The sequence below is a fragment of the Labeo rohita genome, chromosome 6 (genome assembly GCF_022985175.1).
Source record: "Labeo rohita strain BAU-BD-2019 chromosome 6, IGBB_LRoh.1.0, whole genome shotgun sequence".
In the NCBI taxonomy this organism is placed as follows: Eukaryota; Metazoa; Chordata; class Actinopteri; order Cypriniformes; family Cyprinidae; genus Labeo; species Labeo rohita.
In genome coordinates, this window is record NC_066874.1 from 19,307,735 (window position 1) to 19,324,365 (window position 16,631).

The 16,631-nt window shown below is 33.5% G+C and overlaps 1 protein-coding gene across 2 annotated transcripts in view; it reads left to right on the forward strand.

The window, feature by feature from the left end:
• The window catches only part of wwc3 (WWC family member 3), a 60,845-nt gene that overhangs the window by 29,724 nt on the left and 14,490 nt on the right, over positions 1 to 16,631 (forward strand). For both annotated transcript variants that reach the window (XM_051113508.1, XM_051113509.1), the window contains exons 5-8: positions 2,924 to 3,003; positions 10,489 to 10,618; positions 14,266 to 14,397; positions 14,540 to 14,613. In XM_051113508.1, coding sequence (XP_050969465.1) covers positions 2,924 to 3,003; positions 10,489 to 10,618; positions 14,266 to 14,397; positions 14,540 to 14,613 — 416 coding nt within the window. The remainder of the gene's footprint in view (positions 1 to 2,923; positions 3,004 to 10,488; positions 10,619 to 14,265; positions 14,398 to 14,539; positions 14,614 to 16,631) is intronic.

A 16,631-nucleotide genomic window follows, 5' to 3' on the forward strand; every position in this document is an offset into this window, starting at 1 on the left:
TCACATTGAACTGAGGCAGTAATTAAAGCAAAAGGATCCCCTACCAAGTATTGAGTACATATACAGTAAATGAACATACTTTCCAGAAGGCCAACAATTTACTAAAAATGTTTTTTATAGGTCTTATGAAATATTCTAATTTGTTGAGATAGTGAATTGGTGGGTTTTTGTTAAATGTGAGCCAAAATAATCACAATTAAAACAACCAAAGACTTAAACTACTTAAATTACTGAAATAAATGTTTTTTTCCACGACATTCTAATTTATTGAGATGTACCTGTATATGGGCCATTTTACAGAATTGTTTCAAAGTCATAGTTGGAAACGTCTTGGAAAAATATGTGTTTTTCCAAAAAAAAATTGTATGTATGCAAATTGTATAATATAAATATTTAAAAGGTAGTGTTGTCACGATACCAAAATTTTGACTTCGATACGATGCCTGACTAAAATATCATGATACTACTACTGAACCAATACTATGAAAAAACAGAACAGGAAAAGTAATTGAAAAATAGATGATCCAAATGGAGATCATAGTTATTTTATCTATTAAAACAAAGGATTTCATCCCCCCCCTTTAAAAAAAAAAAAATAATACAAATAATAATAATCACTTGCCATTGCCACTGCACACGATAACGGTGAACAACTACTGATCCTACAGGTGTGTAGAGATCTTTGCTATATTGGTAAGTTATCTTAAAGGATAAAGCCAAATCTTATTTTATGATATAGTAATTTTATTTCACAATAACAATTTAAATTCAAAACAATTCAAATGATCAAAAAGCATATCTAGTTAATTGAAATAATAAAAATTGCAGAATTTAACAGCAATTTATGTTTTTAAGGCCCTTATGAAGTTTTATTATTTTTCTCAAATTCAGTTTTGTTTGTGAATCTCTGTTTTCCATTAATTTTCTGGATTCTGTTTTAATTTTTTCAGTATATTTTAATTATAAAATTATTATTAATTAAATAATAATTATTAATTAAATAATTTATTTTAGGCTATTTATTGCTTTTTTTCAGAAACTGTGTTGTGTATTTACAATTTTCTGGTAAATAAATTCTGGTAAATATTTTTTTTGGTAAATATTCCTTAAACATTGTTTTAATAATATTTTATTAGTAGTAGTAGTACTGTCTTTACATGAAGTAATATATTAATTTATTTCTGACTGTCAAGTTAAACCAAACTTTTATTTTAACGGGTTTGACGGTCTTCATTATATGACGATAGTTTTCCGCAAAAGAAACGGTAAAATGCTCGTGAAGTGACTCTCGGAGTAGTTCTAGAGATTATGTTCATGTGTTCACGTATATTGAGGCGCAGAGGCTGAAAACACCGCGAGCGTCACGCGTATGTGTGTAGTAATCAAAACTGCTTGTCTGCGCCATTCACTAGCACAGACACAAAGAAATACGGCTCTTATTAAAACACATTCTTAAAGTAGCGGTACTAGTAACATGCAGAATCTTACCGTTTTTAAAAGCAGGGTATCGCAATACATTTTAAGTACCAGTATATCATGCAACACTAATCCATGGACACATTTCTATTTTTGGAATATTTGTCCTCTCCCCAAATTTATGAGACTTTTTTTGAGATTTTGAGTCTGATTCTTTTCTTTGAAAAAGGTAAAAAGTTGATCATACTGATTTTAAAGTTAAGGATTCATTAGTTTGAATATACATTGAACCAAAAAGTATCATAACATCTTAATAGATAATTCAGTATACTTTTTTTTTTTTTGACAGTACATCCCAGGTTTCGATAGTGACTGCACAGTTTCGGTAGTTTAGTACACTACTACAACATACTAAAATTTTGTTTATTTCCCCCAAATATGAGGATTATGTGTTCCCTTTTTTCACTACCGAAACAATGATGACATGTTTCGGTTGTGACTGTTAAGGTAGTTTTATCGGATAACACCCTCCAAAAAAACAAAGATGTCAAAAACAAAACAAAGATACTGAAACTTCACCAAATGTTTAGGTAGTGACAATTTTAGATGCTTTTGAACTTAGCGCAAAGATGCTAATCAGGACATGGTTAGCTAGCACAGTTCTGAACAGTTGTACACATATAAAAACTAAATGTTCCCAAATTGCTCCCAAAAGAAAAGGTTTTGATGTTCCTTAAAGTTACACACAACATTTATTTTTTTAGACTTTTGAACACATTTACCTCAAAATGATGGGGCCTGTTTACTCAACATGTAGCTATGAGAGTGACACATAAGTATTTTACTGATGATAAACATAGGAGTGTAGTAAAAATAATTTTTTATAATTTTTTTTTTTTTTTTTTTTTGAACTTCACACAAAAGTACTTTTATAAACAACAATGGAAAAATACACGCAAAAGGTTATTTCAAGTTTAGGGGTTAAAGCTTGGGACAGCCACCTCCCAATTGAAAGTACCCAATAAATGATTATATATATATATATATATATATATATTGGTGAATGGCCCATATAGGGAAAGAAAGGTGCATAATTATCTGTCACTGTATGTAAAAGAACTATGTACGATTTCATTTTTTAGCCTTTTTCTTTATAAAACAACTGGCAAAATTTGGGTTTAGTCTGACTAAGTTATATAGAATTTATGAACACTTTTTTTTAAAAGACTTTTTTCATAACTGTTAGGTCTACTGTGGCCTGTTACCTACATATCTGATGTTTTTCGCTGTATATTGAATGACCCTACATTCCTGCGTTGTGGTTTTGAGAGGGCTGTGTGTATGTGTGTGTTCAAGGTCGTTTTAAGTTCCTGTGCGTGTTGGGCGGGTCGAGACCGATTATACATGTCTCTGCTGATGACTCAACTTTTTTTTGCAATGGTGGCTCTAAAGGGAATCCCACTGTGTGTTTTGATGTGTATTAACTGAGTGGCTCTTGTCTCCACAGCTCTCCAGACTCAAACAGGAACTGGCTCAGATGAGACAGGAGCTGCAGTACAAGGAAATGGGAGTGGAGACCCTACAGGAGTGAGTTGAACTGAGTTGAACCCTTCCTCACACACAAAGCATGTGTGCTTTAAAAATTAGGGTGAAGTTAGTGGCATTTGTTACGATGGGCGTCACTGTAAGGCTCATACTTGGGAGTTAGGGGTTAGTATTAATTTATTTAAATATGCAACATGTCCTGCAAGTAGACTTTTTGCATAGAGATGTGCTCCTTGTGATCAGATTTAGGATTTTTTTAGATTGCAAATAGAGGTTGAAAATGAACAAGAATGCCATAGAGGTCTAATATTTTTGATTCATGTTGCAAACGACTCACATTTTTTCATGCATAAAATTGTATTGTAAATTGTATCATTTCTCCCTGCCCCCAAACTTTTTCATGATTTATGATACATGACCCCACCCTGTCATTGGTTTATTTTTCTGCTTTGTCTTATGTTTCCTGTTTATTCATGTTTCTGTTTGTGTGCGTCTCTGATGTTCTGGATAGTTGTCTTTAAACTGAAACTTTTCCAAGTGTTCACAAACTTTGCTCCTTGGACAGGTTCAGTGAGTGCACATCAAATGAGACACAGCCTGTGATGTCAGTCTGTATTTCAACACTTCAGTTATGACAAAGTGAATCTTTGTCTTTCAGTTGTTGAAATCACCACTCTCAAGTCTATAGTTTTAATAGACACAAAAGGCAAGCAACAACAAAATTACTTGAAGTTACATAGTAGTGTATAGCTTTCATAAGGAGCAGCCAAATAGTTGCTATGAAAACTGTCCAAGTACGTCTGAATTGGGTCAGTGTTTGTAGTAATAGTCACTGCTGAGTGATTTTTGGCACAAACAGACACAGATCAACCCAAACAGACATTTTCTTTCAGTTGTAAATCAGTTGTATCTTCAATTAAAGCAGATAAATTGTAGCAGATTTGCATTATCTGACGGAAATACCAGTGCTTTCAAAGTAGGGAAAAAACGTTTTAGGTAATTTTTGGTTTTATGCTTTGGTTTTTTGTTTTTTGTTTTTTTTTGTCTTTAAAGACAAAAATGCTAAAATGTTACAAATCATACATAAGATTTTTAATGTTTTTTTTTTTTTTAAAGAAATCTTTTATGCTTATCAAAGCTCTATTTATTTGATCAAAAATACAAAAAAAAGTAATATTCTGAAATATCATTGCAATTCAAAATAACGGTTTTCTACTTTAATATACTTTAAAATATAATTTATATCTGTGATACAAAGCTGAATTTTCAGCATCATTACTCCAGTCTTCAGTGTCACATGATCCTTCAGAAATTATGATTATTTATTATCAATGTTGGAAACAGTTGTGCTGCTTTTTATTGTGCTGCTTTTTTTAAAGGATTCTTTGAATAAAATGTTAAAAAGAACAGCATTTGTTCAAAATAGAAATCTTTTCTAGAAGTCTTTGCTACCACTTTTTATCAATTTAACACATCCTTGTTGAATAAAAATATTAATTTCTTTGAAAGAAAGAAAGAAAATTACTGACCCTAAACTTTTAACAGTAGTATATATTGTTACAAAAGATTTCTATTTTAGATAAGAAGTGCTGTTCTTTTTAATGTTTTGTTTATCAAAGAATCCTGAAAACAGTATCACAGATTCAAAAAATAAAAATAAAATAAAATTAAGCAGCACAACTGTTTTTAACATTGATAATAAATCAGCATATTAGAATGATTTCTGTAAGGTCATGTGACAGTAAAGACTGGAGTAATGATGCTTTACATCAAAGGAATAAATTCTTTTTTAAAGTACATTAAAATACAAAACCACTATTTTAATTTGCAATAATATTTCACAATATTACTGTTTTTTTCTGTATTTTTAATTAAATAAATGCACCCTAGATGAGCAGAAAAGACTTCTTTAATAAGCATTAAAAGTCTTACTGATCCCAAACTTTTGAATGGCAGTGCACATACACATATTATTCATATATGTCACAGCAGTTGGTTATGTTTTAAATAGGGAGTTAATAAATGTATTAATAAATGTATACACTATATAATGGTATCTCAGTAGGAGCCCAGTTTTTCTTTAACAGTGTAGCCATAAATTGTAGTCACATTAGCAATTTATAGCCATAAATATTCTACAAAACAAAGTTTAAATGAAGTCATATGTTTAACATTTAGGCAAAATAGATTTCTGAAGTTAGTTTGGGTTAGCATTTTAAAACGAACCTTACCGTGCGTTTGCAAATTATCAGTAGCTGTTTTGCCGGAGTTCTTTATTTAGACAAAGTGGTCTTTATAGTTCATATAGCTAGCTAGTGCATTCAGGGCTAATTTCAGCCCTAATTTCACTATTATTCAGTTCAGTGGAGCAGGAAACCAAACAGTTACAAGATACCAAACTCCAGAAAATCCAAATGAATTACCTGCTCTGCAAATGTCTGACTAAATGTACTGTTCTCATACTGTTTTCAGTGCTGAAATAGAATAGGACAGTATTTAGGGTGCTGTGTTTTAAATAGCCAGTGAAGTTGTTTGTTGTCTGTTCTGTAATGTTTGTGCCATTTCTCATGAATTTAGATTTTTTTTTATAGAGTGATCCGGGAATATGTGTGGGGAATTTTACCTAAACCCACAAAAAACTTTTTGTGTGTGTGTCTGGAAAAGGAGACTCCACCTCAGGAAGAGGATGCACCAGTTGACTGTGGGTTGCCAAGGCAGGAAAAGCTCAATAAGCAGAGAAAGAGTGAGAGTCCAGAGGAGAGAGAGAGCGAGAGAGAGAGAGGAGGGGTGGGAAGAGTCGAGGAGGGGGCAAAAAGTGCTTGAAAGCATTTTGAAAAACACAGAGATATCTGGCAGCAAATTCCTCTCTGCTTCCTGCATCCCAGTGAGGGCCCTTATCTCTTAGATAGAACACAACTCTTCTTGCTCCCAGAATAGCAAGATTAACTCTTTACTCAGCGCCTGTAAGAAAATAGTAGCTCTCTCTTTACATGACTCATCAGACCATGGGGCCTCTGTAATTTCTTATTGAATTTTTTCCTTTTTATTTGAAGTCAGTCGAATGTTCAGTGGAGTTTTGGGATAATGTGTTCCTAGTGGAAACAGTCATTTTACTGTCAAAGTTGCATCAAAACACCCTCTAAAGATGTTTTTTTATAGAATAGTTTTTTTTTTTGTTTTTTTTTTGAAAGAAATAAGTTATTTTGTTCAGCAGGGTCACTTAAAATTGAAATTGAGAGTAGGCACATCTGTAATGTTGCAAAAGATTTGTTTTAAACAAATGCTGTTCTTTTTAATATTTGATTCCTCAAAGAATCCTAAAAAAATGTATCAAGGTTTCCACAAAAATATTAAGCAGCACAACAATGATAATAATAATAACAAAATCAGCATATTAGGATGACTAGAATGATCATGAAACACTGAAAATTCAGCTTTGCCACAAAGAAAATAAATTACAGTTTTAACTAAAAAATAATTATAAAAATATATATAAAAATAGAGAACAGTTATTGTAATAATATTTCACAATATTACAGGTTTACTGTATTTTTAATCAAATGAACAAGGCCTTGGCAAGCTTAAGAGACTTTAGGAAACATGTTGAGTTCATGTACTATTAATCATATACTATTTACTATCTATACTAATGATATGATAATACACTATAATCATATCATTTCTCTAAACAATGCTGCAACCAGATATTCTACTTGGAAAATGTGCATTCCGTGTCGGAATGTCTGTTTTTGTTTTGGTCTGTGTGAGTCAGCCCACTGACAGTTTAACCAATAATATTTTGACACTCTGGTTGCCAGTTTGCAGAAAAACAGCATAATGCAGCCATGGAAGCAAACAAATGAACTGGGTCTGAGATCACACCTGATCTATAAAGCCCTGACATCCAACTAAAAAGCTCTATAATATATATTAAACCACTGTTAAATCAACTCATCAGCTTACAATGTAAGTCTTATTGTCTTTTATTGTCAGTTGTGCTCGTTCCTGTTGACGTGTCCTCGACGTGACAACCCACATGAGTGTCAAATCTGAGGAGGAAGCGGGAGAAACAATATTTTGAATTTGGACTGCACTTCCAATTTCAACTACTATCTGTCAGTATTACATACTGGATAGTTTCGGAATAGTTCGCCCAGATGTGACCCTCACTGTCAAGTTCTTCCAAACCTTCCAAAACACAAAATATTGTTAAACACAGAAGAATGTTGGTAACCAAATAGTTGCTGGTAGCCATTGACTTCTAATATGGAAAAAAGTCAATGGCTACTATCAACTGTTTGGTTACCAACACTCTTCAAAATATCTTATTTTGTGTTCAACAGAAGCAAGAAACTCATACAGGTTTAAAAACAACATGTGTGAGTGAGTCCTTTTTTTGGGTGAACTGTCCCTTTAAACCCTTATAGTATAGTAAAAGCGCTAATAATAATTTGTAAGGCTGAGTAATTGAAGCTGAACTGTTTTATTAAAGTGCTCCTATTATGCCTTTTCAAATATGACCTTTCATGTAGTGTGTCTTGTAGCTTATGTGAACATAAACTATCTGCAAAGTTGTGAAGCCGACAGTGCACGATAAATAAAGTTATTGTTTAGCAAAAAAAAAAGAGTCAGCTCACGATCGCCTGAACGAGTTGTCAGGAATTCAAATCTTTTTTTGACAGCTATCCACAAGTTTCCTACGCCGCATGAGGCCTTGCGTCAAAAGTGGGAGCGTCTTCCGGTTCAAACAAGCAGGACGTGACACTCATTCATTCAACAGTTGACATGAGTGACGGGCAAATTAAGCCTTGTGAAACACCGAGACATTACTCTGACTGTTTCGGGAACAGATTCAAAGCTTCGAGAGTGTTGAAAACAGTGCGTAATGACATCTTGCATAAAGGTGTGCAACTTACAAAGTAAACAATGGTCCAAAACACACTTAGCCTCTTCGTTAATTAGCACACAAAATACCATTGGTATACTACGTCCGCCGCCTTACCGGAAGTTTTACCCACGTTCTTTTTTACAGTAGCGCCCCCCGGGAACTTGTGGATACGTCACGAAGTAACACATTTGCATGATGTCTGCCCACGTTCTGTCGCAGACAGCTTGCCCGCCCACAAACGGTAAAATTTCCATGTGGTTTACGTCATGTCGAGAAGACACCGTATCCTATGCTGTGAGAGTAAATTTGCTTTATATTCACTTTCAAAAGATGAATCTACAAAGACTGTATTTACTAGTGATCGTTCAGAATACATAGTTGTGTATGTTATGCCTCATTATATCTCATTAGTTGGAGTAATGATAAAGGATGGCATACGCCGTGCTCTTAAAACTTAAAATGAGTTGAACTTTTGCCTCTGCGATCTGAAGGGCTGCACTGAACCCAGCGGCCAGCGCAGCGCTTTCCACATTCTGTGTGAAAGCTGCCTAATAATGCATTTTACAATGTTGAAGTTTACAACATAAAGGTGTGCCCGGTTTGCTTAAATAAGCAAATTGCAAACACTTTCCACGGTAGACCGTGCTAACTTGTCCATCAGCCACTTCAGCCGTTTCATCGTCAGACTCCGGCTCGAATTGGTATGGTAAAATCGATGCCATCTTTTCTATGTATTGACAAATATCCAGGGCTGTCATTCAGTTCTAGCAATGGGCGTTTTGTTTTCCGACACACGCTGTACAAGGTAAACCAGTCATAAAGGACTAAGCCATCTGACCAATCAAAGCAGTGAGGGCTCACAGAGTGATTCATCGAACTGCTTCACACGAGTCATTTACGAATCATTTAGAAATGAGGTAAATTAAGTCTATTTTTGGAGAAAACTAAAGTGATTTTTGATCTTGCATACATGTAAACCGGTTTTAGGAGTCTCATAAAACAATATTAGCAACCTTTAAAATGCATAATAGGAGCACTTTAAATAAAAATGAGCATAGTGTCTTTATTTGGCACAGAGGTGATATTAAACAGCACACCATGTGTCTCATTAACCACTCTGGACTTTAATAGACTTTAGGTAACCTAATTACCTAATCAGTTTATGCCAAAACATAACGTTGGTGTTTACATGAGAGATTAATTCTAATTTAGCACCCACTTTATAAGAAATGTATGTAGGTATCTATAGGAAAACGTATACAACTTTAAAATGGATAGGGATGATCACATCATCCTGTCTTTTTTTCTTTCTACATCTTAAAAACTAGCAGCCGGCATGTCTGTTCTGTGTCACCAGCCAGTCGTGCGCTGCGGTATTAGGGTGGGCAGATGTCTGTAGTAGCCTGGCAGACTCGGGTCCTGGTCAGGCAGGGCTGTGAAAGGTTGGAGGTTTGAAGGGGGGAAACAAAGCCCTGCTTGTGTGGAGAGGAGGAGAGGAAGAGGCAGGGCAGGCGAGCTGACAGTACCTGCTGTTGGAGGAGGGTGGCCTGCAGGAAGTGGCCTGTGGCAGGAGCTCAGGCTCTACGCCAGAGACACGCTGATGTAAAAGACATGCTTTACGCTTCACTCCTGTGAATATAACCATCATTTTCAGCAACTTCAATATCATATATTTCATTTATTATAATTTAATGTCTATCATCTGTTTGAAAGCTAAAAACGTTATCATTTTGACTGCATTCAATTGTATGTTGAGAACATATTTCATATTGGTTTGCTGTGATGCACAATGAGGCATTGAATGGCATTTTTACAAGTTTTTTTAGCTTGTTTAGCTGGTTGTTTCTGTTTCTAGAATGGCATCCGGTCTCTATGTCCAGCATTTCAGGCGTTACGCTCTGGAGGATATATATCCCACAGTGCTTTGGTGCTTTAGAAGGCAGACATTCCCCGACGGGAGGGTTTTAGTGCGCTGCTCTCCAGTTTCACTTGCCTAATTATTATGCCTTTGAGACTAGACGCTGGTTTAAGTTAAAACAATATTATTCCAACATGGCTAAATGGTTAAACAATCTGTTAGACAGGTCAGCGTGGCAAGTTTTAATAAATCTAAGCTCACGTCTCCCGCTGCCATCTCTTGCATATTTTCCTCTTTCTTTAACATTCTCACACAATACTGTGTGACTTAGATGGTGTTATATTAACTTTGTGTTGAGCAGTGATGTTGGCTTGGCTCTGCTAGAGTAACACCCTGTTTCGTGTAAATAAACTCTGATGTCATTGCTTGTTTAACTCTTTATAATTAGTTGAGCAGCACGAGGAGGGTACGATTCTTTAAACCATATTTAGATGTTTATGAATGTACATATCCAGGCAGAGAGTTCACGGCTATGAAGAATGGAACACAATGTCAATCCACATTTAGATTCATCTGTGTTGCAACAAATAGTGTGTAACAGGGGTCACAGGAAATTGACACGTGCTTGATTTAATCTACTAGACCTCCAATGTGTTATTCTGTGCAAGAAAGAAACCTGAGTTTGTATTTTCTGTTCTGTTCTTTGCTGCTCTCAGTGTCCCAATAACAATTCATGTCAAGATGGCTGATGGTTTGTTCTCATGTGTGTTGTCTTGAGCAGAATTGACCGGAAGATGTCCACCAGTCAGACCAATTACAAGCTAGATGAAGCACAGGCCATCTTCAGCGAGCTCCGCAGCATTAAAAAGGCCATCAGCACCGGCGAGAAGGAGAGGCAGGACCTCATCCAGGTCAGACAGACCCAAATCCATCATGTTTATAGATTTTTCCTTGAAACATAAAAATGTATTCTTTTTTTTTTGTTTTTTAACAGAAGTTAACACAAAATGTAGTGTTATAAATGTTTATAATGTTAAAATAATGTAAATCTAAACACTTTTGCTACTTGAAATAAACACAGTTTTAACTGAAATAAAATAAAATTAGTTTCAACATATCTCATTTTCATTTAGTTTCTGAAACTGAAACTGAAATAAAAATAAAAGCTACACTGTTCAAAGGTTTTGAATCAGTCAGATATTTAATTCCTTTTAAAAAAGTTTTTATTTTTAAAAGTTTTGTATGTTTTAATGTTCATCAAGGCTGCAGAAATACAGAAAAAACAGTAATACTGTGAAATATTGTGAAGTTTAAAATAATGTTTTTTTTTTAATTAAATTAAATTTGTAATTTAATTTTTTATTAAATTTAATTTCATATTTTTTATTTTATTGTATTTTAAAATAGAATTTATTCCTGTGATGCAAAGTGGAATTTTTATCTGCCATTACTCCAGTCTCTAGATCCTTCAGAAATCATTCTGATATGCTGATTTATTACTTTTATTATCAGTGTTGGAAACAGTTGTGCTGCTTAATATTTTTTTGGAACCTGTGATTCTTTTTTCAGGATTCTTTGATGAATAAAAAATTAACAGGATTTATTCAAAATATAAATATTTTCTAATAATATAAGCCTTTGCTATCACTTTTTATCAATTTTACACATCCTTGGTAAATAAAAGTATTAATTTCTTTCTTTCAAAAAAAAAAAAAAAAAGAAAGAATAAAAATTTACGGACCGTAAACTTTTAAATGGAAGTTGCAAATGATTTCTATTTTAAATGCTGTAACCCTGAAAAAAGTATCACAGGTTTCAACAAAATAATAAGCAGCACAACTGTTTTCAACATTGATAATAAATCCGCATATTAGAATGATTTCTGAAGGATCATGTGACACTGAAGACTGGAGTAATGATGCAGAAAATTCAGCTTTGCATCACATGAATAAATTGCATTTTAAAACATATTCACAAAGAAAACAGTTATTTCACAATATTACTGTTTTTTTTTTTGTTTTGTTTTTTTTGATCAAATGAGTGCAGCATTGATGAGCATAAGAAACTTATTAAAAAAATATAAAAAATCTTACTGATCCCAAACTTTTAAACGGCAATGTATACAGACATTCAAAAATTTTTATGTTAGTTCAAACGTTTTATATTAGGTTTTTACATCAATAAAAATTACAATAGTATCTCAGTGATACTAAAATAACACTGACATGAATTTGTGTGCAGTACATTTTACTTTTCTGAGTGAGTGAATCATTATTTTCGATAAGAAATAAAAAGCAGAACTGTTATCCATCAGGAATTCTGAACTAGATACTAAAAAGCTGCCCTAGTAAAATATAAATGTACTAAAATGTATTTAAAATGTTTATTTCATGCTAAGTATACTACCAGTATATTTACATATTATGTAAAAAACAATAACCTGCAGTTGTACTTTTAGTACTTAAACTGGTATTTAAAGTCTGCTAAATTGAAACAACTAATTTTGTGCTTAATGCACTTTAATTGTGCAGAAGTAGTGCTGAAGTCCAACTAAAGATATACTGAAGTATATTTGATTGTGCTAAAGTGAAACTATTGCAAGTATACTTAAGGTACACTTTAAATATCTTGCATTTAAAGAACGACATTAATCATAGATCATACAGTCCTCATTAACACTTACATTAAAACACATTTTAGCCCTAATGTTAAGAAATGTGCATTGTGTAGTACTCCAAATTAAGTTTAATTAAAATTTTTAAATCAATACATTTCGAGCAATATGTCAGTAAATATGTTAAAAGATTTGAACTGTAGTTTAGTATGAAATAAATGTATTTTAAAGGAGAACTCCACTTTCAGAACAACAATTTACAAGTAATTGACTCACCCCCTTGTCATCCAAGATGTTAATGTCTTTCTGTCTTTAGTCGTAAAGAAATGATGTTTTTTGAGGAAAACATTTCAGGATTTTTCTCCATATAATGGACTTCATTGGTGCCCTGATTTTGAACTTTTAAAATGTAGTTTAGATGCAGCTTCAAGGGGCTCTAAATGATCCCAGCCGAGGAAGAAGGGTCTTATTTAGCGAAATGATCGGCCATTTTTTTTTGGAAAATAAAAATTTGTATACTTTTTAAGCACAAAGCTTGTGTAGCACAGGCTCTGGGATGCACGTCCACGATGCTATGAATTAGTAATGGGTCGTTCTTGAACGATTCTTTCATTTTAAACGAATCTTTAATGTGACTCGGGAAGAATGAGTCGCCTCGGGGAGTGATTCGTTCAGTCGCACATGCGCAACATCCTATTAGGTTCTGTACTGGAATTAGTTCAGCTGCTTCGAGTCTTCAGGTTTTTTGAGTCGTATATTCATCTTATGGGGCTGTCACGTGATGAACGAACGACTCAAACCCAAAAACTTGTTAGATAAGTGGTGAGGTGAGCTAATCATAGACTAAAGACCCAGGTAAACAATGAATTAATCTTTTCTGATTCTTATAGCATTATAGTTTTGTCTTGTTTGTAGTGTGATCAACGTTTGTGTAAGCAGTAGATGTGTTAAGGAAGTAACATGTAACATTTTAATTATATTTTGCTAAAATAAATGAAATGACTCAAAAAAAGATTTGTTCATTCTACTGAATCAGACTCAAAGGTCTGAGTCGGTAAAATGATCCAAACTTCCCATCACTACACTCACTTTTGGAAGTTCAAAATCAGGGCACCAATGAAGTCCATTATATGGAGAAAAATCCTGAAATGCTTTCCTCAAAAACCATAAATTCTTAACAACTGAAGACAGAAAGACATGAACATCTTGGATGACAAGGGGGTGAGTACATTATATGTGAATTGTTGTTCTGGAAGTGGACTTCTCCTTTAAATATATTAGGGCTGGCAAATGATTAATCGTGATTAATCGCATACAAAATGCCTAATATATGTGTGTGTGCTGTGTGTATTATGCATATATAAATACAAGCACATTCATGTACATATTTAAAAATGTTTTACAAGTATATGTAATTATTATAATTTTTATAGAATTTATTTCTATATATATATATATATATATATATATATATAATTTTATTTTTTTATTTATTTTTTTTTTTTTTTGTACATAACATATTTCTCTTAAATATGTACATTAGTTTCTGTGTGTGCAAACTCATTACATTATTTTGTATGCGATTAATTGCGACCGATTAATTAATCATTTGCCAGCCTCAAAATATATTACTTTGTTAGCAGCGTACACCAGAAAAGAGCTGAACTAAATAAGAGTTTGCTTAAACAACATTGTGATGATGTATTTCATCTTTTTTATGGTTTTAGTTAGTATGGTTTTAGTTTAGTTAGTCTCTGTGTACTGAATGCATCAATACTCACTGAATAGACCTTAATATGTCCCTTAATATATTAGTCATTTCAACACCCTCACCTTCTCAAATCTCTTTTATTTTAAGAGGTGCTGCCATCTTGTGGTCACAAGTGATCACTGAGACTTTGTTATGAATATCTCTTTAATTTGTTATTCTTGTGTTGTGCACAGAGCCTGGCCAAGCTGACGCTGAACTTCTGTGACTCCATTAATGAAGTGGCCAACAGTGCAGAAACCCTCGGTGACTCCTGTAGTGTACAACAATACACAGACACTGGCTGCCAGACTGATCTGATGGGAGAGGTTTGTTAAGATTTTGTTGTTGTTGTTGTTGTTGTTGTTTTTTTACAACTGAAATTTCACTTATTTTATATGTGACATCACAGAAATACATTTACAATCATGTATGCTCAGTAAATTCATAAAGGTATTTGCCCTCTCACAGTTTGGCACCCAGGAGTCTTCACTACTTGCAGACAGAGTCAAACTCAGTTGGCAATATGAAGAGGCGAAGAAAAAGTAAGTGGATTTGCATAGTTTGCACCTCAACAGACATAACTTATTGAAGAATTTTTGTAAAACCCTATGGAAAATATGATAGGGCCACTGATATTGGCTCAAGATGAAAATGGCCACCTCTGTATGATATTCTGGATACTAGATATACATCGAACCCCTTGTTATTATAAGAATTTCCACCCATTTTTCATCTGCTATGCAAAAATAATTCAGATCATTTTACAAAATAGTATCGCACCTCCTAATATCACCTGATTTCAATCATGCGATTTCAAGGAGCTGAAAGAGTTGACTAAGGAACTTCTGTTCAGCCTGTGATTCCTGAAAATATAGTCATGTGGCTCGTCCGAGCCTTTAAGGGAAACCCTGGCTGGATTTGCTGTGTAATAATGTTGCTGCTACTTTACAGTAGATTTTAGTGGTTTGTATTAAAGTAGAGTGCTGGATTGATGTGGCATACATTGCGTTTGGAATCTTCTGTATATTTGAGGAGGAAATGATGCTGTAGTTTTTGGCCTCTGTGTTGTAACAGTGGCTCCATGCAAACCTTTTTACAAGATGCATGTTTCCATGGCAACAGAGCTGGCCGGAGAGTGCCAGGTATGACATCAGAAAGCGAGAAATTGAGGGGGGAAAAGGGAAAAGGGAAAAGAGAGTGAGTTGAGAGAGGAGAAAGCTGTGGAAACTTGCATGCTCTCTGACTGAGTCACAATATCTGAACTCAGAAAGTGCAGAAACATAATTTCTTATGTCAAATGCAAAGCTGCAGTCTCTGTCTTTTCTTAAATGTGTTTGGCAACACCTTTGCACCCTCACACATGTTCACGATACTAAATTCTTTTCTTTCCATTATTCCTGTATACCATTATACCATTGTTATTTATCTTACTACTACTACTTTTCCGTTTTGAAGTACAGTTTGTTGAATGTTCCAATAAAAAGAGCAATATTGTGAAATATTGTAGCATATTATAGTAATATTGTGAATTTAAATGATTGTTTTATATTTTAATATATTTTAAGATGTTTTCAGCATCTCATGATTATTTACAAGTCTTTCTAATATGTTGATTTAGTCCTCTAGAAAAAAATACTATTTATTTATTTATTTATTTATTACTATTATTATATAACCCAGCTGTAGTGCTTAATATTGTGAAAGGTTTTTTTTCTTTCCCAGGATCTTGGTGAATAGAAAGCTCAAAAGAGCAGCATTTAATGGGGATTTGTTTTTTTTTTGTTTTTTTTAACAATTTTAAAGTCTTTACTGTCACTTGTGATCAAAGCACACATTTGGACCCTGGACCATATTTGTAGCAATAGCCAACAATATTTGTTGGGGCAAAATTATTGATTTTTCTTTTATGCAAAAAATCGTTAGGATATTAACTAAAGATCCATGTTCCATGAAGATATTTTGTAAAAATATAATATAAAAACTTAATTTTTGATTAGTAATATGCATTGCTAAGAATTTCATTTGGACAAATTTAAAGGTGATTTTTATTTTTATTTTTTATTTTTGCACCTTCAGATTTCAGATTTTCAAATAGTTGTATCTCAGCCAAAAATTGTCCTATCATAACAAATCATACATCAGTGGAGAGCTTATTTATTCAGTGTGTATTAATCTCAATTAAAAAAGACCCTTATGACTGGTTTTGTCGTCCTGGGTCACATTATTTTTTCCAGTAAAAAAATCTTACTGACCTCAAACTTTTGAATATTAGTATGATTAGTATTGAATTTATGGTTGCACTTTATTTTACAGTATCTGTACTTGCACGTACATACAGTGTACTTACCTAAGAAAGTACTGATAATATAAGGTAACTACATGGGGTAGGGTTAGGTTTAGGGTTAGGTTCAGGGTTAGTACCTAGTTATTGTAATTATTATAATAAGTGCATAGTATGTACATGAGGAACAGGACTGTAAAATAAAGTGCTACTGAATTTATTTAAAGGGATAGTTCACTCAAAACTGAAAATTCCTTCATTATTTACTCACCCTCATGC